General features: G+C 44.9%; 1 protein-coding gene across 12 annotated transcripts in view; it reads right to left on the bottom strand.

The window, feature by feature from the left end:
* The window catches only part of OSBPL9 (oxysterol binding protein like 9), a 143545-nt gene that overhangs the window by 2121 nt on the left and 115626 nt on the right, over positions 1-25798 (bottom strand). For 7 of the 12 annotated variants that reach the window (XM_072649431.1, XM_072649433.1, XM_072649441.1 and 4 more), the window contains 14 exons: positions 20144-20182; positions 15281-15371; positions 14250-14354; positions 11478-11637; positions 6243-6355; positions 6019-6137; positions 4540-4625; positions 2677-2848; positions 2247-2331; positions 1228-1338; positions 1074-1137; positions 811-951; positions 380-458; positions 75-166 (listed from right to left, as the gene is read on the bottom strand). In XM_072649431.1, the coding sequence (XP_072505532.1) occupies positions 75-166; positions 380-458; positions 811-951; positions 1074-1137; positions 1228-1338; positions 2247-2331; positions 2677-2848; positions 4540-4625; positions 6019-6137; positions 6243-6355; positions 11478-11637; positions 14250-14354; positions 15281-15371; positions 20144-20182 (1457 nt within the window). The remainder of the gene's footprint in view (positions 1-74; positions 167-379; positions 459-810; positions 952-1073; positions 1138-1227; positions 1339-2246; positions 2332-2676; positions 2849-4539; positions 4626-6018; positions 6138-6242; positions 6356-11477; positions 11638-14249; positions 14355-15280; positions 15372-20143; positions 20183-25798) is intronic. The other 5 variants (XM_072649432.1, XM_072649435.1, XM_072649442.1 and 2 more) reach the window with 1 other exon arrangement.

Genomic DNA, 25798 nt, shown 5'->3' with positions numbered 1-25798 from the left:
ACACATGAAGGACATGAGGAGACCAGGAAGATCACAAGGTGCTCTGCCCCCCTCCCTCCCAGCAGTCTCCTCACCAGCGTGATTCATACTCCATCTGGTCCTCCAGCTTCCTCACTTTTTTCTTGATTATAGGCACCTTCTTGGTATCGATGAAGACCGTATTTTCCTAGAGAGCAGAGTGACTCCTGGGCCCTCTCCTGCCAGCCCACGTCCATCCCCCTCCTCCCAAAAATAGAAGGAACATGCCTGCCAGAGGACCCCAGGCCTACACATGTGGCTCAAGGTCCAGCTCCTAGGCTCACGGCTAAGCAAACCCCACTGGAACCCACTGTCTGTGGGAAATCACTGGGGCAAAGAGAGAATTCATTGGGTACTTTACCCCTGTTGCATATTTTGCATACATGACACCGTTCCACTCCCCTTCGATTGAACAAAAGGATTTCTTGTCATTTGGAGGGCTAAAGAAAGAAGACATGAGGTCAGTCTGTGACAAGCTAAGGCCAAGGCACCACAGAGCCAAGGGAGAGCTAAGGAATACAGGCCAAGAGAGTGGGGGTGGGTGGGTCGGGTCAGAAGGCTCAGACAATCCCTTGCTGAAGTTGCTTGAAAAAAAGTCACTGAGTTTCTGTAAGCCTCAGTTTCTTCATCTGTAAAATGGGAATAGCAACTGTGGCCCAGGGCCTTCTCCCAACTACAGCAAGGACAACAAGCCATGCTCCCCATGTGTGGGGCTGGAAGCTCTGCCTGCAGCCCGAGCCCTGGTATGCATGGGGCCCCGAGGAAGGGGAAGGGCCCTGGTGAGATACCTACAAGATTTCAGCAGTAATTCGGTGCTTCTTGCCCCCATAGAAGGGCTTTGTGTGGAAGATGATGTTGGCGCTGTACCCGGTCTTGGAGCAGTTAATACTACATTCTCCTCCCAGTTCTACCCAGGGCACTGTGAGAATAGACCTGTTAAACCCAAAACGGGCTTAAGGAAGTGGTTGTGTGCAGGAGGTACCAGGTGAGGGGGCTGGGCTCAGGGTGAGAAGAGGCAGAGGGCATGGGGGGAGGAAGGAAACAGGTTTACTTGCCTTCCATAGCCGTTGGGGAAGGTGAGAATGTAATGTTCGTCATATTCAAGACAAGAGACACAACCTGTAGAGAGATGAGCAGAGATGAGGCCGGCCCTGCTTGGAGACCAGGACAACACCAGAGATGGAAGCTGGCATGAGCCCAGCCCCTCACCTTGTCCTATGTTGTGGACGCCAATGGACATTCCCAAGAATTTGGACTTGGTCCATATATGTGCATTGAACTGGATCCTCTTGTTAAAGCACTCGGCATAAAAAGCTGAAACTGAGAACAAAGATGCATCTACTTAGTGCCATCGTGTGTCCACCTCACCATGTTGGGCAAAGAACTTGCCCAGGATTGCCATACAGACACTGGCATCAGAGAGAGGGTTTCCACATTAGCCCAGGGATAAGCCTTGGAGGCTGCATGTGGGAGTGGATCTGGTAAACGGTGGGTGGCCAATTATCCCAAGAATTAAGGTGACTGTTTTGGCATCACCAAAGATCCAATGACCACATTGACTCTGCACTGCCCTCTTCCCCAGGGCCACTAGGCAGGGCTGTGATGCAGGCCCCAAGAGCTGCCTTCTCTCCTGGCCATGGATGGATGGATACCCATGCCATGCCCAGCATGATAGGACCTATTAAACAATGGGGAATGGCGACATGGCTTTCCTCTGCTTCCAGAAGCTTAGGGTCTGAGCACCAAAATGGAGCCTTTCCAGAAACAATTTAGATCACCTAAGATCCTTGGTCAAAGCAACCAAAACAAGTGCCCTGGGCAGTGTGGGAGGCAGGCCAGAAGCAGATGGCTTTGCCTGCTGTGGCCACAAGGCAAGGCCCTGCCAAGGCTGGTCAGCCAGTCTGCAGAAGACTATGGTATGCACAGCTTGTGGCAGCCAGGCTAGCCAGGGGCAGAGAATGAGGACAAACCGTGCCAGACCTGAGGAAGAGGGCAGAAGGAAATGCCCTCTTAACGGTCCCATGCTGCCTCTCTTGTCCCTCCTCTCATATCACAGTGGTAAGTTTGCTGCTCAAGGGACCCCCAAGAAATGAGAGGAAGCAGCAGCGATTCTTCCTGTAGTATCTGTAGATGTCAGAGTGGTTTGAAGTCATGAGTGCTAACATTCACTGCCCTGGAGGTACAGGCCCTGTAGGGTGAGTAAGATCACAGAGAAAGTGGCCACTTACTGGGAGGGTGATGGGAGACCTGCTCCGCCACAAATGCCACACAGTTTTTGGAGCCCCAGGGCACGGGGCCTTCAGACATCGGCTCCTGCCAACACAAGCACAAGAGACACAAAGGACATCATTGCCCATCCATGTCTGCCTCTGGAGACGAGCCAAGCAGGACCTGCCCTGAACCCTGGTCCAGGACACGATGAACAGCCAGTCACTTCACAACAGTGTGGGCTGCTTTAGGGGCCCCACGACCTCATCCTGAACCCCACAGATGCTCTGGCTAAATCACTGGCTTCCTTGGCAAGGCCCATGCTCCACTGCCTTCCTCCTTTCTCAGAAGAATAAGAAACCTGGTGCCAAGATTGTGCCAGCGTGGAAGGGGAGCTGAGGAGCTGGGGCTCTGCCCCTGTAACAAGCTGGAGGAGTCTGTGAAACTTACCGCATTCTCTTCATTTTCCATGGGCAGCGTCCAGTGGCACTGAAAGATCTCACCCAGAATGGGATTGTAAGGTTTTTTAGCCACAGACCCCTTCCTTCCTGCGTGGAAGGCAGAAAGGTACCATCTCACAACCTGTACCATTCGCTCCTTGGGGTCCTTCTGATCACTGATGCTGAAAGGAAAAAACCAGACATCAGCAGCCCTGTGTGTCCAGGGCCCCCAGTGTGCAGAGCCGCCCCCTCCATGGGGGGCCTCACCACCCCAGATTTCTGAGCCAGGCTCTGGGCATCCGGAGCTTCCTTCCTATCACTCATGTTCTGTGCAAAGGGGAGCATCCTTCCCCCGCAGGAGGACACCCCGTCCCCCACAGGAGGACGTAGGCTTCAGGAGCCGACACTGAGGGCCCAGCCTTCTGTGCACGTTAGGGCGCTGGAACTCAGAAAGGCCCCTGGAAAAGTCAGAGGTCTGAGAATCACTGGCTAGAGGCCCTGACACCATTAAAGTGGCCGAGGGCTCCAACACCTGGGGCCTACAAGACGAAGATGCCAAGAATAAAAGCACCCATGAGCTGCTGTCATCTGTAACACTTCTGTGGCAGGACATGGGGATACATTCTAAGGACCTGGAAAATGGGGCAGACCAGAGGAGGGAACAGAAGGAGCTGAGAGAGATGGGAGAGGTGGGGCAGGGCCTAGGCTGATATAAGTTAACAGACAGAAACTGAGGCACAAACTACCAACAAGGAGCTGAGGTGGAACATTTCCAATGGATGACCCAAGACCTCTGGGGGGGACAGGATGGGTTGGGGGTGCTTGCAGTGGGGATTCATAAGGTCTTATGTTCAGGGGCTAAAGGAGGGCTGGGCTGGGCCATGTGGGAAGCCCCAACGGAGCCACAGACTCAGTCACTGATGAGAGGCCACCCTGGGGAGGGGTGGCTTCCAACTAGAAACTGGACTTAAGCCCCAACTCTGGCACTTTCTCCTTAGAGGACACTGGGCAGGTCACTGCAACTTCCCTAGGTCTTACGCCCACCTGTGTAAAATAAAAGGGTCGAACCAGCTAGCCCAAGGCTGCCTCCAGTTCCTAGCCCTCAGACCCTAGCTAAGCTTGAACAAACCATTAATGCTCAATGACCGTGTTACATCAGTCCCGGGGTTGGGATGCTTTGGAAATACTCAGTGTGGAAGACACAGGGAGAGTCAGGAAGCTAACGCTAACGTTGCTGCCTTAAATGCAAGTCAATGATTCAAAGTCATTCTCCAGATGTAACCAGAAGAGAGGCAAAAAAGTGGAAGGGGGGATACATCTGACAGTTCAGCCTGTTTTCAAAACATGGTGGAGCATCACACTTCACAGAGCAATGGGCCCGCAGGCAAAAGATCCAAGATCAAATCCTTGCTTCTGAGAGGCAAGACCTCTGTGACCTTGGGCAAGACACTTTGCCTCTGTTTGTCTCAGTTTCCTCAACTGTATTGCTGCTGAGTCACTTTTCAGTTGTGTCTGAGTCTCCATGACCCCATTTGGAGTTTTCTTGAAGCAAAGATACCAGAGTGGTTTGTGATTCCTCTCTCCAGCTCATTTGACAAGATAGGGAGACTGAGGCAAGCAGGGTGAAGTGACTTGCCCAGGGTCACACAGTAAGTGTCTGAGGTTGCATTTGAACTCAAGGTCTTCCTGATTCTAGGCCTGGGGCTCTATCCACTGAGTCACCCAGCTGGTTGGAGTGAGAATCCAATGGGAGAATATTTGTAAAAGCACCTGGTACAGTGCCTAGCGTACAATAAGCATTTCATAAATGCATATTTTCTTCCCTTCCTACCCCACAAAGACATGGAAAACTTTCAAAAACGCTGTAACGTACCTTACAAACAAATCTGGATGTGCAAAAAAGTCAGCATACATTTCCAAAAGCGATCTTCTTTCGAGAATAAATGTTGGGAGAACCACCTGGGGAAGACACATATTTGAACTTCCAGAATACACACACACACACACACACACACACACACACACACACACACACACACACACACACACATCTGTCTCACACACAGACACACGCCCCAACACAGAAAATGCTTTATTAAGCAGAATGCACAATGACCAGGATTTACATGGATTTTTATGTCAAGAGGGAGAAACAAATCGTTCCACAGGCATGTTTGGCCCGGGTGGAGAGCATCCACGAGCCACCAAACTGAGCTGATATCCAGGCCAGGGACCACACGAAGCCCCTAATGTTACTGTCAGGACGCCAAGGTAGCGAGTGATGAGTTAGGGAAGGGAGACAGAAAGGAAGTCAGCCCTGGTTGCAGATGCGCCTGAGGGCTGGGAGACTTCTAGAGTCTGTAGCAGCCTTATTTGACTCTACACTGGGCAGTGATTTGGGGAAGGGGACAGGAGGCTATCTCCAGGGAGGACCAAGAAAGTACAGCTGCCTAAGGGACCTGAGTCCAGGGTTGACTGGTTGTACCCGACGCCTGGAAGACTCTCCCACCTCACTTTCTGGTCCTAAAACTCAGATCACATCCCCCTTTCTAAGAGAGGCCTTTCTCAGTATAACCCACTGCCACTGCTTTCCTTTCCAAGAGAAAGAATTTCTACTGACAATATATCTATCCTACAAATACACAGTTGTTTGTATGCTGACTCGCTCATTAGAACAAGGGCTTCCTCAGGCCCGATCTCTCATCTTTCTTCCTCTCTCTAAGCACATGATTTACTATTGTTGGCTAACAGGTGTGTGGCAATACCAAAGATGATGTCATGCTGCCATGCCTTGTGAACCTGAGATCAGGGCTCAGCCTCATCCAGACTGGTCACTGGGGCTAGAGGCCTGGCCACTCAAATCAGCCTGCCCAGGGCAACCAGGGAATGGACACATTAGTGCCTTTCCTTCTCCCACTAAGAGTTCTGGTGGAAAACTGCTCACACAATATCCCCTGTCCCCCTTCAAACTCATTTCTTGGCAAGCCCTCTTTCTCTAGGCAATTAGTGACAAAGTCTAATGCAATTCACTCTCAATACCACACCAAATCAAAGTTGTTTCCTCCTTTCCTTTCCTATTCCTTCCCCTGCCCAATTCCAGCACCATCTTTATGTGGATTTGATGATTCCTTTCTCTCCTATCCTTTCCATCTTCTATCAATCAATCATTCATTCTTACACTAGTTACCTGCTGCCACTGCCCTCTCCCATCCCCACCCCATGCAAGGGCATGCAGTCAGTGCCTAATAAATGTGTGAATAGAATCCACTCTAAAATAGTCCACTTGTGTGGTGACAGGTCAATGTTCCATACAATGGGAATTCTCTAGCAATCAGGGTATCAGGCTGCTCACCTTAGTCAGATCCATTCCCAGCCTAACCTGGGACAAGAGGTGCATGATGACACTCTTATGTTCTTCCACGGAGCTGGCCTCCCCATCATCATCTCGGTCGTCATGAGAGTCAAACAGGTCTGCAAAGCAAACCCCACTCACTAGATCGTCCACAGTACAGGGGGCCAACAACCCAATATTCAGGGGAAGCTAACATGGTTGCCCCTTAACAAGGGTTCACTTACCTGCATCACTCATCCCATTAGATATGGAGGAAATAAGGGAGTCCGTGGTATCAGGGCGTTTTAAACTGTTCCCTGAACTGCTGTGGGTCAAGACTGAGGCCGATCCTGAAGAACTAAAAGATAACAAACCATTTTTTAAAAAGCTGCAAGGTAAGACCTAATCCTGAACTCTGCCACCTACTGGCCTGGCCTAGCCCCAAGAGGCTAATAACCCCACTTCCTGGGCTGAATGCCCTCAGGCACAGCCTATCTGAGTACAAACTTTGCTCAGTCTCTTAGAAACTTCACAGATCCTTTCAGCAGCACTAACCAAGTGCTCAAATTAAGCTCAGTCCAGGGGCCAGTCAAGGCAAAACTCAGCTTGGTGATTCCTAAGTAAGGGCTAAGTGCTAGGGCAGACAGAGCCAAAAGGACTTTCAAAACTTGGGATCAGTCACTCTGCTGCTGTCAGTTTACAAAGAATAATAAAGCATCAGGACTAAGGAAAACACGTGAAATAAAACAATGACACAAAGTTTATGATGATCTTCATGGATTTTCAAATCCCAAATCACTTTTCTCATACAAAGCAACTGAATCCGCAGTCAGGTCCGATTCTGGCCTGTTGGTGCTTTCACTTTATTTGGGGCTACGACACAAAAATGTTTTTTACTTTCCCCATTATTTCTTTGGTGATGACAATCATCCCCTCCCACACCTTTATCCAAACACTCAAGAGCTGTGAAAGCCAATGATCAATATTCATAAACATGTCCACAGGACCAAAGGGAAATCACCTACCACTGGAGGCTGCAAGAAAACTTCCCAGTGACTCAGGGCTCTTACATCAGTCCATGTTTAAACCCTGATGTCAGCAGTACTCCATGCCTCTGTGAACAGACTGACTGGTTTTATCAATTTCACTTTTTCTTTTTTTTAAAAAAGTTACGAGACAGCTCTCTAAGAAGGGCATGGAAAGGCAATAAATGGGAAAACTAGGAAATGGGGAACACCAAGATGACCAGTGACAACAGATTTTTAACATGTTACATGAGCTTAGAGAAGAGACAGAGACGGCAGTGAGAGGGAGGGCAGAGAAAGGGAGCCAGACAAGGATGTGACTTGGACTCATCTCCAGATTCCGTACTTATTAACACAACTACCAGGGCTTGACTTTAGAGATCTAGATGAGACATTACAATTCACCTGGAAGAGCAAAGGCCAAGAACCCCAGGGGAGATCAAAAAGGAGAAGAGGGCCTCTGCTCAGATTCCTATTTCCCAAATGGACCTCAGACTTAGAAAAAGCTGACTGCAGAGCAAAGAGAGGCAGTTTCTCAGGGATGGTCAGCCCAGGAGGGGTGGGAGAGGACCCAGAATGAGATTCTTAAGATACAAAGGGAAATAAATTCCTTTCATTTTCAGTTCTCAATTCTCTCCCTGCCACCTCTCCTACCTATTGAGAAGTCAAGAAAAACAACACTCATTACAAGTATGGATACGATCAAACAAAACCACTGACTGCACTCGCCATTTCTGAGTCTGTAGGAGTCCGTCAATGGTCTTGGCAGGTGGGTAATATATTTCCTCCAGGGTCCTCTGGGACTGTGATTAGTTTAGGAAACAACTTCAATCAGGAGGAAAAACAGGATTTGACTGAAGAGATTGATGTGGACACATTGGGAACTCTCAAGAGGAATGCAGAGAAGACAGACTGAAGGCAAAGATGAACATAAAAACATGACACAGTCCACCGGGAGAAAAGAGATCCACGAGGGGCCAGCCCTCCATGTTGGAATGCTTCCTTCCTAGTCAGCCTGTTTTATCTTTTTTTGTCAGAGAAGGATGTACATCCTGGAAAGGCCAGAACAGGAGCCCCTAACAGGAGTGGAGACCCAAGGCCAAAGGCGTACCCTTGATGGACACAACGGCATCCTCAGGGCCTGAAAGAACAGGCAGATGTGACTCATACAGACACTGCCAGTGGTAGTGGAGATCACGGGCAAAGGGAAAGGGACCACTATACTGAAGGAGGACAAATGACCTGATACTGAAGAAAAAAAGGGAAAAAGAGGCTGCAAACATGAAGCCAGCAAGTTGTATTTCAATTCCTGGGGAACAGCGAGATCCCCAAAAGCCAGCCAGGCTTCACTGGGAACATGCTAGCTCACTGCACTGCACCTTTTCAGATGGGAGGGGAACACTGGGAATACAGTTTACCTAAATTTTAGCAAAGCTTGTGGGAAGGTGTTTCATGCTGTTCCTGTGAAGGTGATGGGATAACGCTGGGCTCATGGCTCAACAGCAAGGGCACATGCTATCTCCAGTGGAAGACCCTCATGAATCTGGGCCTGGACTGTTTAACATTATTTATCAGTGACTTAGATTAAAGGCCTTGGTGGCCTGCTCACCACAGCTGCAGACAACACTAAGCTGGGAGGGAAAGCCAACATAGTGGATGACAGAGTCAGAATCCAAAAGAGTCTTAGCAAGCTAGAGCCCTGGGATGAATCTAACGTGAAATTCAATGAGTACAAATCCAAAGTCTTGCCCTTGGGTTCCAAAAATTAACTTGACACAAATACAACAGTGGAGGCACTGATGTTCTGAAAAAAGATCTGAGGGTTTTAGTGGACTACAAGGTCAATGAGTCAGCAATGGGACACAGGAACCACACAAGCTAATCCATCTTGGGCTGTGTTGAGAGGGAGTAGAGCTTCTAGGGATGAGGAGGGGACCATCACTGTCCTCTGCCGTCATCTAGAATATTTTGTTCAGTTTTGGAAACAGATTAAGGAGGATATTGCTAAACTAAGCTAAGCTATACATTAGAGGAATGCAGCTGGGGGGGATGATGAAGGACCTTTAAGGATGGCCCAAAGGAACTGGAAAAGACAAGACTCTGGGGAGAGATGACAGCTATCCTTGTGGACGTGAAGAAAGGATCAGAATGTTCTCTATGGTCCCAGGAGGCAGAATCAGGAGCCATGGGGGGAGGCTGCAAAGATACAGAATTAGGCTTGACATCAGAAACACTGGACTATCTCAGAATCAGAAATGTGTCCAAGTGGAACGGGCTGCATTGAAAAGGAGTGGCACGCTCAGAAGAGGCTGGACAAGTGCTCCTCAGGGATATGGGAGGATGGCATTTGTGTACGGGATGGATTGGATGGTTTGTCTCTCAAATTCTGGTTCTAAGCGGAGTGTGTATAACCCACTATTCACAGTTTCTTGTACTGTCCTCTTCCCCACTGGATTGCTGATCTCCCAATAAGAGAGTTTAGAAAAGAAAATCAGTCAGATTAGGATCAATACACAAAGTACATGGAAAGAAAGGAAGCTGTCAAAGATATTCAGAACATCTCAGAACTTATAAATAGTGAAAGTGAAGGTAACCAAGCCGACAGTGAAGTCTAGATGTAAATGGCCCCGATGTGCAGCAGGAGGGAGCTCCCTCTCAGTCTGCCCACAACTGACTCAGAGAGGGAGAGCAGATATTCTGAACTAGGGCTCTGTGGACTCACTTTTTAAGTAATTTATTGACTCGATTTCCTTTGGAGTCCTGGGCATTTTATTTGATGCATTTCAAAGCATTAATCTAAGAAGGGGTCGGTGGGCAGACTGTTGTTCGCAACAGTTGAAGAGAATACAAACTACCTCCGGACTGAGTACTCATCCACTCCCACCCTACCTCCCCAATGCCCGGAAAGACTCTTCCTTCTTAAAGAATACTTTATTTTCAGTTCTGCATTTTCTCCCTCCCTCTAGACCTTCCCCAAACCACTGGCAAGGCAAGAAGTGACCATCTCTTCCTAGAAGGGATTTCCTGGTCATACATTGTAATCCTTCATCCAGAACCCTTGGAGACATGAAACAGGGGAATGCCCACCAACGGTTGTACGTGAAACCCAGAGCACAGGACAGCTGAGGAGGATCTGCTGGTGCGCACTACATGCTAATTTTGCTGTCAATACTGTTCTGATTGTATATCTAGACCCAGAACACAGCAGAGTCTCCTGGAAGAGATCTGTAACCCCTCTTCTGAGATATGCTCTGACCATCCATCAAATGGATGAACAGTGTGCTTTTTCCCACATCATGACAGGTACTTATCTGGAAGGGGGAATTTCATCAAGCATCCTTAGGAAAAACAATACAGATGGATGAGTTGGGCCTAGGTTGAACAAGAGGAGTAGAATGGGATGGGAATATCTTTAAGGAAGTGCAAATGATCCCAAGCTCCCCTTGGAAACAGGCCTGTCCTTTTATTACCAACATTCTATCAATATTTCCAAAGAGCTGTGCAGCATGAAACACAACAAACAGCCTTTGAAGAACTAGAAATGGAGATCGCCTAGAGGCCCACGGGCAGGCACAAAGTCTGCTCATCTACTTTGCAGAAACTGCCAAGGACTGTACACAGGACTCTCAACATAATTCTAATATGATCAATGTCAATTTTCAAGTTCATTTGAAAAATGGCTAACAGAGGAAATATTTCAAATCCCACTAGCTGTGACAACACTCTTAGGGCCTCCAGACCCTATACCAACCCTAAATCTCCCCACCACCAACACTCAGCAGCCTGGCCTTCCTTTGAAGTTTCCCTGAAAGGCAATTTACTTCCTTACCGATTCCAAACCATTCTTGGGCAATGCTTACTTGTTTAGAAAGTTTTTCTAAATGCAAAACTGCTTCCTACATCTCCTAACAACTCCCTCTTCCATGTAGTTCTGCTCTGTGGGGGTGAGCAAAAGACACCCACTTTCTTTTCTAATGCCATGGGGCATAAGAACAGAAGCTGGGCTTGAAGCCAGAAAGATCTAGATCTGTTACCCATGATGGTGACTTCCTTTGTGACCTTTTTGGGCATCACTTGGACCTCTCTGACTCTTAGTTTCCACATCTGCAAAATGAAAAGATGACCCCAAGTACTTCCAGAGTTGTGAGGAAGAAAAGGGAGAAGGTATCAAAGGTCCTTGACAAAGGGGGTGTGCCAATGTCAGAGATCTATGCCATCAGCCTAGGGGCTTTGATAATAACCCCTAATTCCTTCAAACACCCCTAAAACAAGCACTTCATGGCACCTGAAGGTGCCATTCTTTATATAATTTGGATGATTTTAAATCAGCTGAGACTAAAGTCATTCACTCCATTTTTCAACAAACTGTAGAGCTGGCCAAAAAACCTCTCAAGCACCAAATATTTAAAAATAAGTCAACCACTTCAAGACCTCCTCCTCTCTACTTCTACTTACTCTATGAAGCGCTTTGGGGATGAGCTGCTTTGATGGAATTCATCGGCATCATAGAATTCATCTTCACTGCTAGAATACGAAAACTCTGGGACTGTATTTGGAGACAAGTTGACATGGCTTGGAGATGTCAGACTGCTACTAGGTGCTGAATGCCCGCTTCCTAGGGAGTGAAAAATGCAGAGTTAAAAAAAAGTTGGGAGGGGAGGGAGTGTTGGGGAAATGGTTAAGTTAAGCTATGAAAAGAGGAGGAAATTTGGTTGAGCTGATTGGACGTATAAGCCCTGCCCTCAAAATCAAATTGCCTTGAGACTAGGCAAAGAAAAAAGTAATGAGACGGATCCCGGACACACAAAATTAGTAAGAAAAGTCTTTCTGCAGCTCACAGAACACTTCATAATGGTGTCACTGATATACTCAAAACAATCAAAGATTAATTCCTCTTTCAGTTATGGGAAAGCAGATCTTTCTGCTTTTGTCAATTTGATTCTAATTCAAGCAAGCAGGTGGAAATTTACTGTCTTAAGAGTACCAGAGAGTTCCAGCTTTCATTGCATAAACAGTTTTAAATGATTAAAAAAGGAGCCATGTTATTCCAAAGGAAATGTAAAACAAGAGTTCTGTGACAGTGTGCAAGTTAAAACTGAGAATAACAATTTATTAATTACACTAAAGACTTCTCAGTGCACTCATCAAGAGATTCCAACTGAAGTCCACAAACATTTATGGGTTTCTTTCTTAGGGAATTCTCAGCATGACTAGGGAAGCCTGGCAGTTAGCTTCCAAGCATCCGCACCATGTCTGAGATTGGTTTGGCCTCAGTCACTGGGGCTCTCAGAGGGTGGGATCAGAACGCTTCACACATGGCTCAAACCCAGGGGCTGTGGCTCTACCATAGAGGCCCTGGGGAAACAAACACTGAATAAGCACCCAGAGCTTCACTAAGGTCACTTCTTAGGGGGAAGAGCCATGAGGACATTCTAAAAACTTTAAAATCACAAGTCCCATGAAACAGACGTTAGCAGTTGAAATTCCATCTCAAGAGTGAACCACAGGTGCTCAAAACGAAAAGATCCCTGTAAATAGAGACCTGAGGAATCTTTCTTTCCAAGAAGAGGCTAGAGAGAACCTTAAAATCATGGAAAGCCAGGTGACTGAATGAGTTTCAAATTAAGTGACATGAATTTTCCCTTTGGTTTGCTAATAGTATTCCTGATATGTTTTAAGTGGAGAGAAATCTATTAACCGTCAGGCAGTGGGGTTTTTGGGGAGTAGGGGGGAGTGCTAAGAAAGACAGAAGGAAAGAGTAGGAGGGAAGGGAGGGACAGAAGCCCAGAAAACCTGAAGGGCAAGAAAGGATTCTCCTTCTGTCTTGGCACGCCTGATGCCTGGCACATGCTCAGTGGCTTGGAAGATCCCTCCTTCCCATGATGTGGACAGCAAGCCAGCCATGCCTAGCCATCTGGGCCACGGGGAATCTACGTACACAACGTGCTGAGAGACCTTTCTTAAACCCTGCACAGAGTATGCATTTAATGAACACCTGTTAGACAGACGAAAAGCTCTCAGCTATCTATGTAGAGGAATCTCTGAACGTATTTAGCATGGGACCTTCGGCACTGGAGACAATAATCAATGTTTACTGAATGAAGGTCTCAGAAATTGGGACCAATGCATCGCTTATTATCTGCTATCAATGTATTTCTTTAACTTAGCCTATTGTAAATATCCTTTTCTTGTTTAAAAACTAAGCCAAACCACACAGGATAAACTGAAATAATTTACACCAAAATAAATGCATATCAAGAAATGAAGGTGATCTATTTGCTTCTTGTTCCTTATACTCGATACCGAGTATACAAAATCTTGACTAATTCCTCTTTCACAAAATAGAACTGTTTTCAAGATGTCAGCTTAATAATCACATTAACAGTCCCATATAAAAATCTACACAAACATTATTCACGACAAAGAGGCAACAGAACATTTACACTTGGTACTCTAAATTATCTGCAAGGATTTTCTTGACCTTTTTATGACCAGAATTTCTGAAATTCTGAGGACAAGCGTCTGCACTGTGACACAGAAGGAAATGGAGCTGAGTGGGAGGATGCCCAAGGTTGGCAAACCAGGCTGTGGTTCCAAAGCCTCCAGCAAAAGGCAGATTCATGGGGTGAATGAGGAGAAAGCTTGAAGCTTCCCTCAGAGAGCTGGGGCCCAACAAGACAGGAGAACTCACATTTAAAATCCAAAACCAACCTGATATCCCATAGAATAAAAACCCTGTCAACAGGAAAAGACAATGAGTCCACCAAAAAAAAAAAGAAGACAGCCCAAGGCTAAGCCTCAAAAGTGAAAGTAACCACAAACGGTCATTCGGTAGTCTAAAAAAAGCTATTGAAAATTGGAATTCTTATTTGAATTAAAAAAAAACCAAACAAACCTTAAAACAACTAGATTTACTATGAAGAAAAACACTGCCACAGTCTTAGGGGATCCCCCAAGGTGAGCCACAAGAACACAGTCATATCCTGGAAGGCTGCAATATTTCAGTTACAATTACTTGTTTAAAGCTTTGGAGTTCAAGTACAATTATCAATTTCCAGTATTCAGTTATCCCAGGTGAAACCGGCACAATAAACACACGTTCAGATGGTCAGTCTCAGTACAGGGGGACTAACCCTAAATCTCCCCTTCCCTTTCCCTGGTAAAGAGAAAAAAATGAATTTGAATTCAGGCAAGCGATGAAAAGATACAGGTTAAACCTATCTGTACCTGTGCTGTTGGGTGTTGGTGTCTGTGGATGTCCCAAAGAAGTAACTCCAGGTCCAACAGGCAGGGAGGACGGACGTGGCTCTGATTTACACAATGGGGCAGACTCTAAGAGATGTGGACAAGTGAAACAAGGGAGAAAAACAGGATAAAAAAAAATTTGGTGTTTCCTGGGGATATTTGGAACTCTATGTACGTACGTACACACACACACACACACACACACACACACACACACACACACACACACACACACACACACACACACACACACACACACACACACACACGAGATTCAGTTCCACATCCAGGCACTCTTTTAGGAGGATCACTAGCATTCATGATATGAGGCAGGGGATTCATTACATTGCTTGTTCTTTCCTCTTTGAAGCCACTGTAAAGGTCAACAAGGAGTCTTCTTTTCGATTTTAGACAGCGTATCCCAGAAGGGTAAGAACATGCCAACTGTGCCACGGAAAGGTGTGACCAGCTTTAAATCTTTCTAGTCCCCTTTCCTCCCATCCTCCAAGTAGCTGAGTATGAAGGACTGCTGCTTCACAAACCACAGGCCAACCAAAGCCTGCGAACAATTCATCAATCCCCCTTGGTCCAAGGTTTTGCTCCTCCTCCTGCTCAGTATCAACAACTATTCCATGTGCTACGAAATGCTTCCAGGTATAGGGCAGCCATGTCTGAATGACCTCTGAGGACCTCTTCTTCTACAAGGGCACTATTTCTGTCTCACACAAGGATTCCTGGTAGAATTCTGGTTAACCAGCTAACTGTCTCTTATTTGAAAACAGATATCGCTGCCCACCACCCTCTCTGGCCACCCCAGCCTCTTTCTGAAGCTATAACTAATTCTGTAGAACACCAAATGCAATTTAAAAATCCCATAACACCCTAGTTCATTCTACCTAGGTTTTTGATATAAAACAACAGGCAAGAGCAAGTCTGTGCTAGCTTCCTGTGTAACAGAAATTCAACATGAGGTCTTCTAAGGAGCACCTTGAACACACACCCGAATACTGTACCTGCAGGTAAGACAGTCTGGGTGGGCATTGCGCTGATCGCTGGTTCCAAGGGATTAGGCTGATATATTGCATCTACAGGGTTGATGGTACTCTGAGATAAAGAAACAGTCATTTGGAATTAACATTCTCTCCCACACTGTCCCTTCCCCATGTAAGAAATACTCCTATGAATGATAGCAAAATCCTAAGGTCAGCTACACAGACACACGTACACAAGACAGCAAAGAAGAAATTAAACCCTCTTCCCACAAAAGAGGCACAAGCAATTGTTATAAAGAAGGAAAGCATAGTAAAAGGGGGGAAACCACAAATCACCGTACCTCAGACAAAGAGGATTAAAATTACATGGCAAGGGGTTTTGGAATGGGGTGCAGAGATTTAAAGAGACACCACCTCTAAATACAGCACAACGTTTCTCAGTGCTTTGCTGCAAACATTTCTAAGAACACTTCCTCTCTCGCCTTCTTGGCCTTAACCTACTAGAATGTTCATGAGAACTAAGTAGCGTACCTGGACAGCTCCCCAGCCGTCTTTACACCTGGTCCCACCCCATTACTACCTAACATGACTGTGGATGCACACAGTAAGCTTCAGACAGCAGAGCTCTGCACTAAAAGCAGCTCTGAAATGAAGAAAAAAGACACGTTTTTCTAAGTTTCAGGAGGGAGAAGAAATAAACACGCATGCCATCTGAAGGGTTTCACTGACTCTATAGGGCTTAACTTTCCAATGACATTACCAAGATTTTATTTTGAAAAATCACTCATGTTAGCAAACAGATGGACAGGCCCACTGTCCTAGAATGGATTCTAATGGCTTCTCTCTGAGGCTATTTTTCCTCATTAAAAATTTTTATTGGTATCATTTGTATTTTACATCATCGTAGTTTTCCCCAATGTCCCTGCATCCCCATCTAAGAAACAGAATTTTTAATGCCAAAAAAAAGAAAAAGAAAAAGAAAAACTCTGGTGCTGACAATTTAAAGGAAGAGCTTGGTTAGACAGAAGAGTTGAAACCTTGTTACCTGAAAAGGGGAAAGTGGACCCAAACCAAGAAAACTACAAGCATCCCTTAACTTGCTTTGGTCTTATGAAAATGTCAATTTAAAAAACACGTTCGAAAGTGTTTGGAGAAGGAATTACTGTGGGGATACAGCAGACAGTGGTGTTAATTACAGAAAATGGTACTTATAAAAGTTAGTAAGAAAGCCCTAAGACACTTTAAGATTTCACCTGTAACTGGTAATATAAAAGACAGTTATAAAGCACAGACATCTTTATATTAAATCTCTTAAGGGTTTCAGAATAGACAATGAGGATTTTATGCCTGATTTTCAGTTAAAATGTGTACCATGAGTGTACCACCTGAAAAAAATTTTACATGGTTATTTCTCTAAAAATAAATAAACAAAACACCCTACGGAAAGGCTCTCTCAGCCCTGACAGGACTAATTAAGATGGACACCCGAGTCCTTATAAAATCAGCTCCTTGAGTTTCTATAGTGTTCTGCTCTGAGACACCTGAACAAGTACTAACACTCAAGCTCCTGGGACTCAGGATGTCTCTCTTTTCAGATTACGATGGGTGAAAAAATAAAGAACTTCTATCTGTCCTCTCATTTAACTTTCCCAATCACCCTGTGATGTAGGTGATATTCTTCTCCTCACTTTACAGGCTTGTCTAGGGTCACAGAGCCAGCAAGTCTTAGCATTAAGAATTTTTAAAACCCCTCTTATTTTGACTGAAGCCAAATGCATGGGCACACAGACAGCTTTACCGAAGAGGCTGAAACACGTCAATGGAAATTAGGCCACAGGCTGCCAAGTGCTCCCCGACTCTCCTTGGCCAAACGGAAACACCTGCTGGGTAAGCGATGAGGAGGGAGATGTGCGGGTGCTTCCTTCAGAGCACGGGTTTGCAGCCTTCGGTGGGTCCTGGACCCCTTTGGCAGCTGCTCAGACTTGTACACACCCTTTCTCAGAAGCTTGTTTTTAAATACTTAAAATATCTAGTATTACAAAGAAAACCAATGATAGTGAAATAAGGATGCAATTCTTTTCCCATCCAATGGCATGCTCATCCCCTCCTGGAATCTATCCAGAAACCCCAGGTTACAAGTCTATGATTTAAAGGAAAACAGACTGGAGGGAGAGCAGGATCTATACCTGTCACCATTAGGCGTTCCTATGTATGCACGCCTTCAACAAATAGAGGGATGAATTAAACCATGTGCCAGGGGTTTGCATCCCCCAATGCCTGTGTTCTGGGGCAGGCCTGGGGATGGCTCACTCAATCCAGTGTCCCTTCTGATAAGAAGTAGCACCAAGGGATGGTTTATGGAGGGGGCCTACTGGTCCCCAACACTCCTCCTATGCATTAAGCCTTTATCATCCACCAAACCTTTTGGAGGAAAGTTTTTATTTTTACCTGGGAGGTAACGAGCTTCATAAATCGAACGTCTAACATGTGAAACAGTCTAATTTCATCTTATTTGCCCTAAATTTACTTTTTTCCCCAGTTTCAAGAATTTGGGGATTTTGCTATTAAATCAATGCTTCGCCCTATGCACACACCCTTAGAGATCTTATGGGAATCACTTTCTCTTAACTTTCACCTTCTGGCACTGAGGGATCCTCCTCTTTCCAGTTAATTAGTGCCAGCAAGAGTTCCTGAACATTCTATCTCCAAAAGAAACACGAGACATTTCTACATGTATAAAATAATCATAATTTTTTAAAGAAATGAAAAAAGGAATCAAATACTCCATAACTATTTTTTCTCATTCTGTTTCAGGTTAAAGTACTGAGTTCTCAAGTTTTAACCCTAAGTTATTTGGCACTCCCAACACCCCAATACTGTCATCACAGGCCCTACCTTTATTTCAGAGTAGATCCTGACCTGTGATTTCAGACAAAACCTCCCAAAACGTGGAAATGCCTTCCACAAAGACCAGGAACTCTATGGTTTCAGAGAACCCCCCCAGGGCTACTATGAGGTTAAATGCCATGTTCATGATTACACAACTACCATGCCTCAATAGCAGATCTGGAACCCAGGTCTTTCTGACTCCAAGGACAGAACTCTGATCCACTGCCTCTCATTGCCACCATTTAAATTTCCAAAAGTAAAAATCATTCAGAAGATAGAGTTTGAGCACAAGACAGAAAATATGTCTAAAGATCCTCACTCCCCTCCACCCCATCTAGACAACTGAGGCATCTTAGAAATGTCCTATACACTTCCATGGCATCACCCGCAAACATCAGCAGCAAGTTTCTTCCCTTTTCATCTGCAGCACCAGCTGTCCTCTACCACTTTCTCTTCAGGCTAAAAAAGCTTTGGGTGACAATGGGACCAGCACCACAATCTGTCCTGAAAGCGCTGGATGCCTCAGTTAGAAAGCTGCTGCTGCGCAGAGCCGAAGGGGGCATTTCAAGGTCATCGATTTAGCCCAATCCCTTCGTGCATAAGATGAAGAAGAAGAGTACCTGGGAGCAGTAGTAAGTGGCAGAGCCAGGATAGAAACCCAAGTCCAGTGTCATTTCCCCACACATGCCTGACTCTTCATGAGGTGGGGGAGTCACCAAATGATGCAATTTAGGACCACAAGAATTCATGCAGCTCTTCTCCAATGGTGTGGAGGCGCTCCGAGTCAGTGAGTGCCCACACCAATGACGTAACACACCTTTTAAAACAATGGTAACTCCTCAAAACAGTTCTCTCCCTGTCTGTCTTCAGGCTATGGTCCTTGCCCAAGGCTTTGTATCTATCACAATGATTCCCAATAAGCCACCAGAAGCAGAGGGTTAGGAGCAGAGAAGTAAAAACTTCATCCTGCCAATAAAGCGGGCTAAGGGATCTCTTTGCTCCCTAGGGTCTCTCTGGAGATTCTGTTCATCCGGACAAGCTTAAGGAGCAGCTTTCGTGCATTTCAAGATTGCAGATGTACTGTTATTTGTATTGTATTTCAAAGAAAAAAATAATTTCCTCTATTAAGTTCCTTACTGAAGACCTCATGGTGTTAGAGGAGCTAACGAGGTGCTTGCAATGATCTACTGAGCAATTCTAAAGTCATGAGATGAGCGCATTCAAATTTTGCCTCCAGATTCTGACCAATGACCAGATTTTCTGCTTCCTGTCTGACAGGGAGAAAGGAGGATGGCTGAGGAGGCGGGGAAAGAAAAGCCAAGAAGAACGATCAGAGTGGAGGTTCTGGGGAGACAAGAGACAAATCCCCAACGCCCCCACTCTGGCAACACCAGGCGCTCCTGTGGCCGGCAGGGGAGCAGGCTGAGCCCACACGCGACAGGAGAACGCTGGCTGCCACTTGGTCCAAAAAATCGCAGTACGTACCACAGCAAGCACAACACCAAGATGTACAGGGAAATATAAAAATATGTAAAACCTATCTAGAATTTGTCACAGTCTCTTAAAAAAAAAAAAAAAGTACCTCATTTACCATTAGCTTCCTATCAAACTGGACTGGCTATGGTTCAGATATTTAGTCCCTCAGACAGCTCTACCTCATGCCCTCGTCTGTCCATAGAAGCTTGATTTCTACACCATGGTTACGTGATGCAAGCAAGACAGTTTGATTCAACAGGAACTTAAAGCCAATATATAAGCCTGTCATTTAAAATACTAAATCAGCAAGCAGTGACCACAATTCGTTGTGTAATGATTAGTGAAAGATGGCCAACTTCAGGAACTCAAGGAAAGGCACCAGAAAAGGACAAGAAGCGTAAGTTGGAAAAAAGAAGACAAGTTGTAAACGAGCAGAAACGCACGTCTCTGTGGCAAAGATGATGGGTTTTCATGGTCTGCAGAGGTAAAGGGAAATTCAAAAGATTAGATAAAACTTACTATCAATCCATATGCGTGCTTGTCCTCATTACTTTGGTCCTTAAGGAAAAATGTTCAATATGTTAACAATCATTTACAAGTAACAGAAAGCATCCTCCCCCCACCAGACAGCAGCTCAAGTGGAGATAAACAATCCCACCCAAGCAGGCCTGGCCAGGAACACAACCAACACAGCCATAGGCCAAGAGCCTTCCAAATAAAGTTCTTTCAAAGAACACACACTGCAGAGTGTAGACCGCACGGTGACACTCATGCCAATGACTCAAGCCAACCGTGCACAGGAAACATTCATTACTCATGCTCTGTCCACTTCCCTCACGGCCAAATCAATAACACTCTCTCCATGCCCATCCTATACTCTTTCCTCTCTGTGTGAAGACCCTCTGCTTTTACTGTATTCGGGGGAGAACCAAGTGCTTTTCATGAGTTGGAAAGAGCTAAGAGGGTAGGGCAATATATACTTGCATGCAACTAAACATGATTTCATTCAGTTCGATTCAACCAACATTCCTTAAGTGTCTGCTCTGTGCAAAATACTGCTATACTTGAGGGTAGAAAGACAAAAACGAAAGAGTTCTTACCCTCAAGAAGTTTCGACTGTACACAAATAAGCAAAGTGGGAGAGGAAGAGAATGCTGACAGCAGGAAGTGCCAGTGAGGAGAGGCTCACAGAGGGTAGATAATGAGATAAAGTCAAGAATAAGAGATGGCTTGGGCAAATGCATAGAGGTGGGACATGAAGTATTACATTTCACGAATATCTAGCAAGTCAATTCCACTGGAATTTAGGGTTGGTCAAGGGAAATGATGAAGGGTAAATGTGATGTATAGATGTGATGTAGACTATGGAGAGCCTTAAATGCCAAATGTTAAGGAGTCTGTGTGTTATCTTGTAGGCAATAAGGGTCCCTTGAAGGATTTTGAGAAGTGTGACAGTCAGATCTATGCCAATGAAAATTTATTTGGGTGGCTGTGGAGAAGATGGATTAGGAAAACAGGAAAGACTCCTGGCAGGAAAACTAATTCATAGGTCAATAGAGTGGTCTAAGTAAAAGGTGAAGAAAGTGTGAATTGGACTGGAGAGAAAGGGCCACATATGAGAGATGTCATGGAGGTCCGTGTCAAGATGTGGAAAGAGACAGTATAAAGAGGACCAAGGGGGAGAAAAGAGCCAAGCATGACTGAGATTATGGACCCAAAGGACTCTGAGGCTTGTAGTTCCCTTAAGAGACACAGGGAAATGTAGAGGAGGGAAATACTTAAGGAAAAGGATGAGTTACATTTGGGACATTGTGATTTTGAGGTAACTATAGAACATTCAAGAGGAACTGTCTAGCAACGAGAGGAAGATACAAGACTGATGTTCAGGGAGGGGACTATGCCTTCCTATACAAATCTGGGAACTATCTGTGTGGAAATGAAAGCAGAGTACTGCAGATGGAGGAGATGATGACTGGGTGCTAGTCATGCTAAGGGACAGGAGATTAATTATTATACAGTGTCAAGATATTTGCCCCACTCAAGTTCAAAATAATGTAAATGCCACATCAATTAAGGACTTGGAAATGGGAATCACAACACAACCTAAAAACAGTGGAGTAACTGACTAGACAGTCTCAGAGCTGAGACGACCCCCAGGGTGCATTTGGTCCAATCCCCCCAATCCACAAAAGATTCTCTTCTACACTAAGCCTGATGAGGGCCATACAGTCTCTGAATGTCTGAAGTGATGGTGGACCTTTTGTGGAGAGCAGGGAATAAGTCAATTTTCTCCAAATTAGTAAGTTAAATATGCTATGGGGGAAAACAGGTTCTCTAAATATCAGAAAAAAATGTAACACTTAGTCTTAAATCAGATGGTTTAAAATTCAATTATAAAACAATCAACGAGATGGCAAACTTTGAATCAGTTGTTTAGATTAGTTTCTATACAGCATACATTTCTCTTGAACGTTCCCCTGGATTTCTTCTTTTTTAAGTGATAGTAAGACAAGGCTATAGATAGGAAGGAATAAGGATGAATAAAATAACAGGTTACTTTTGGTTCAGGTGACAAAGTCCACCCGCCTCATTTTCACATGTTAATTTGCTAAGAACCTAAACCACAATCGTCACATATCAAAGAAAAGTGTTGAAAAGATATTTAGTTGTTGATGTTAAAATGTCAGTGCTGGCTATGAGTTTCAAGTCAAGAGTATAGACTGGATTTAAATTCTGAGGAGATATAAACAATATTTACGAATCAGACAGATGATCTGAGGAGATAGCAGAGAAGCAGAAATCTAGACTAACCTACCAAGGGATGAGTAAGTGTTCTTGGGCCAAAAATTCCAATCATCTTTATGGAACTTCAAAATTAGAGGGAAGATGCCTTCCAGCAGCCCTGCCAAGTGGTCAACCAACGTTTGCATGAAGACGTACGCTGAAGGAACACTCACTGCTTCTCAAGCCACTACGGGGCACCAAGGACAATGGGCCTGGCATCTGCTTCACAGGCCTGGTGACACTACATCCTTCCTGGGCTTCTCTTCTCTAGGCCAAACACTCACACATTTGAACTCAGTTTCCATTTCTAAAAAAGTTGTGCTGAGGATGGACACAAAACTCCTTCTTCATGACTGATAGAGGCACCACAAGGTCAGGCCTGCTCTCTGGGCTTTCAGACTTGAAAATAAGGCTAGATGTGTCCATTCACGAGCCAGGCCTACTACCTCAGTGCAGGGTAATATGGCACCTTCCTCATCAGGTCTCCAGACTCATCACCCTCAGCATACTCCCAAATCTTCTCTCCTCTCCCTATGTGAACTGGCAAAGAACATGCTGCCTCGTCTTGCTGGTTCTCCCCTCAGTCATTCCCAGTCTTGACCACTAGCCCTCTCTGTGACTCCATCCAGAGGTGGACATTCCTTCCTTGATTGTAGCAACATGCCTGAGATCTGGATGTCTAAAAGCCAGGTCAAACGCAAATTTTAGCAGGCTTTTGACCAGCATTATAGACCTGATTATCTGAATCTTGGTGACACTGTCTGAAAATGAAGCTTCATTTCTCCACAGAAATTCCTTCTAATAGGGCAAGGTAATTCTACCAAGGCTTTTCTTAAGTAAAATGATGTACACTTTTCAATGAAATGAAGCATAAAAGTCTAACACAACATGGCAGAAGGGGATTTCTCACTTAAGTTAGGTAGGAAACTACAAGAAGCTCATGGAAAAGAAAGTACTTTGGGCAGGGCAGGAAGCATCTGGAGACCTCATTCACTTACCATGTCATGACTGAAAAAGCACACAGGCCTCTACAGACAAGCTTTAAGGGGACAGAGGACTGGGCTCAGTCAGAAAACCAGGCTCAAGACCCAGCCAGCACTGATCTGATTCAGTTCTATTCAACAAGCACCCTATGCACAGAGGATAGAAAAATAAAAATTCAGCGAACCCTGCTCTCAGCAAGCTGACATTATTCTAGGGAAAATGACATGTCCTAAAATCACTGAGACATAAACACAAAGTAGATGGCAGAGTGGGAGGTGAGGAGAGGAAGAGAGAAGATCTTCTTCCAAGGCAGGGTGGGGGAAGTGGTGAACATGAAACGTCTGTGTAGAAGGTGACACCTGAATTAAGCCCTGAATGACAAGCACCACTGAGCCTGAACTTTCTCATCTACCTAACAGAGATACCGAGAGTCAGGCCACCTCATCGAAGAGGAAGTGCTCTGGCAACTATTACACAAATGGTCAGACTTGGCTTCCAAATCCACATTATCCAAACAATTAAAAAAGCTAGGTCAAAGATTCTTAAATTCTATCATCAATCAACAGTCACCAATCACATGATGTGTGACCCAGCCAGGCTCTACTTCTTATAGAAGAATGCCCATTCCAAGTACCAAAAACTGTTAATTATGTGATGTGGGGTTTCATGACACTCCAGTTTCTGTTTTACCAGATCTAGATCACAGCAGAAAAAGCTTCACAAAGCTTCTCATGTTGGCATTCCTTAGATTCCAGATGAGGAACATAAGCCTAGCTGTAAAGACTATCAGTGAAGTACGTGACACATGAAGCCAACATGGCATGCAGCATCACCAAGAGCTTGGCCAAGGAGCTCCTCTTCTATGCTTTTCACTCCACAGCCAGAGCCTTGAACTTAAAGGTTCTTCCTCAAACCTGGGAAGTTCCATTTGCCTCCTGAAAAAGTCTAGGGAGTAAGGGCTTCTGGGAGAGTCTACAAATCTATAAGAGCCCCTATGATTGCAGAGAACCCCAGGATTATTATTATTATTCCACATGCTCTGTGTGTGTGTGTCAGTTAAAATTATGTAACTGAGCAGTTAGAAGAGAGACTCCAAGAGAACATAGTGGATTCTAATTCCCTTCTTTGGTCAGGTGAATGATTAAACCAAGCCATAGAGAAAGGCATCTACTAGCTTCTTGAGTATTTAGAATGTACAACCTCTCTCAAAAAAGCCAACTCTAATGTTTTAGCAACCTGTTGGCCTTGTTCTTGAGTTAAACATTTTTAAGTCATGCCCATTTTTTTTTCTCGCTTTTCCTTAACATGGAAGAAAGCTGTTTGGTGTTTCCTGCAGAAAAATACTTCATACCCTTGTCAGCAGCCCCCTTAATGAATTACTCCATCCCTAAGTGAAAAACTACCAGGACAATTTTCTGTGAGAGGGTCTGCTCTTCTGTTTACTTTTTCCAGTGTCCTTATGTTCTCCCTAAAAGTATGGTCATCCTAAATGAACAGAATACCACCTGACAGTGCTGACCTCGGATTTCTTTCCTCCCTGTCTCTACCATTAAACCTCGCAATTCTAGAGTTCTAGTTACTTATAGCAAACAGTTTTATCTCTACAAAAGCTTATTTGAAGAATAAATGGCTAAATCCTCTTACTATGTCTCCAGGTCCTATGCCAAAGGACCACAAATGCAGATTTATCAAGTGGGCCTAGCACTATAGCTAATAACTTATCAGCAGAAGACTAATGGTGATGGGAGAGCCTAGCTCTGGGTAAGGTCATCTGAATCTAAATACATTTCAAAGGCAGAACCAAGGAAGCAATGCTAGGTTTTGTGATGACAACTAAAACCACCACTTGATTTTGTGTAAATCTTCAGGACAGATTACTGCCCCAATGCCACAACAATCTTGTGATGGGGTTGCACATATATGAACATTCCAACCATAACATGGTTGAGGGAGCTCCTGCTCCCTCCACTCCAAGAGAGACAAAAATGGAATCAGCAACAGCCCACAGTCTGCTTTTGACAATATGTAGTATGTGAGGAAGCCACTGGATGAATGCATAGGCCATTAGCCAATCTGAGTACAATTTGTCGCGTAATTTCATAACCAAGAAAAGTCCCGATCCTTCAAAGATTTTCTTTGAAAATTAAATATTGATTTGGAAAATCAGGGGAAAAATTAGACCCAATAACAGGTAATTACTAAAAGAAATGGCATGTGAAATACCATTTTGATTGGCCAGGCAACAAACCCTTCGTACTTTGCCAAAATTGGGGATGGCAAACAAAGACAGAAATTGTGATAAACAACCCATCACTAACTCAACCAATACTGTATGATAAAATGCTAACCCAAAATTCAATGGCTGAAAAACGCTCAAGCAAAACGATACCAAAAATGCTAAGAACA

The sequence above is a fragment of the Notamacropus eugenii genome, chromosome 2 (genome assembly GCF_028372415.1).
Source record: "Notamacropus eugenii isolate mMacEug1 chromosome 2, mMacEug1.pri_v2, whole genome shotgun sequence".
NCBI classification, from domain to species: domain Eukaryota; kingdom Metazoa; phylum Chordata; class Mammalia; order Diprotodontia; family Macropodidae; genus Notamacropus; species Notamacropus eugenii.
Note: the sequence above shows the minus strand (reverse complement) of the source record. Positions and strands in the feature narration are given on the sequence as shown.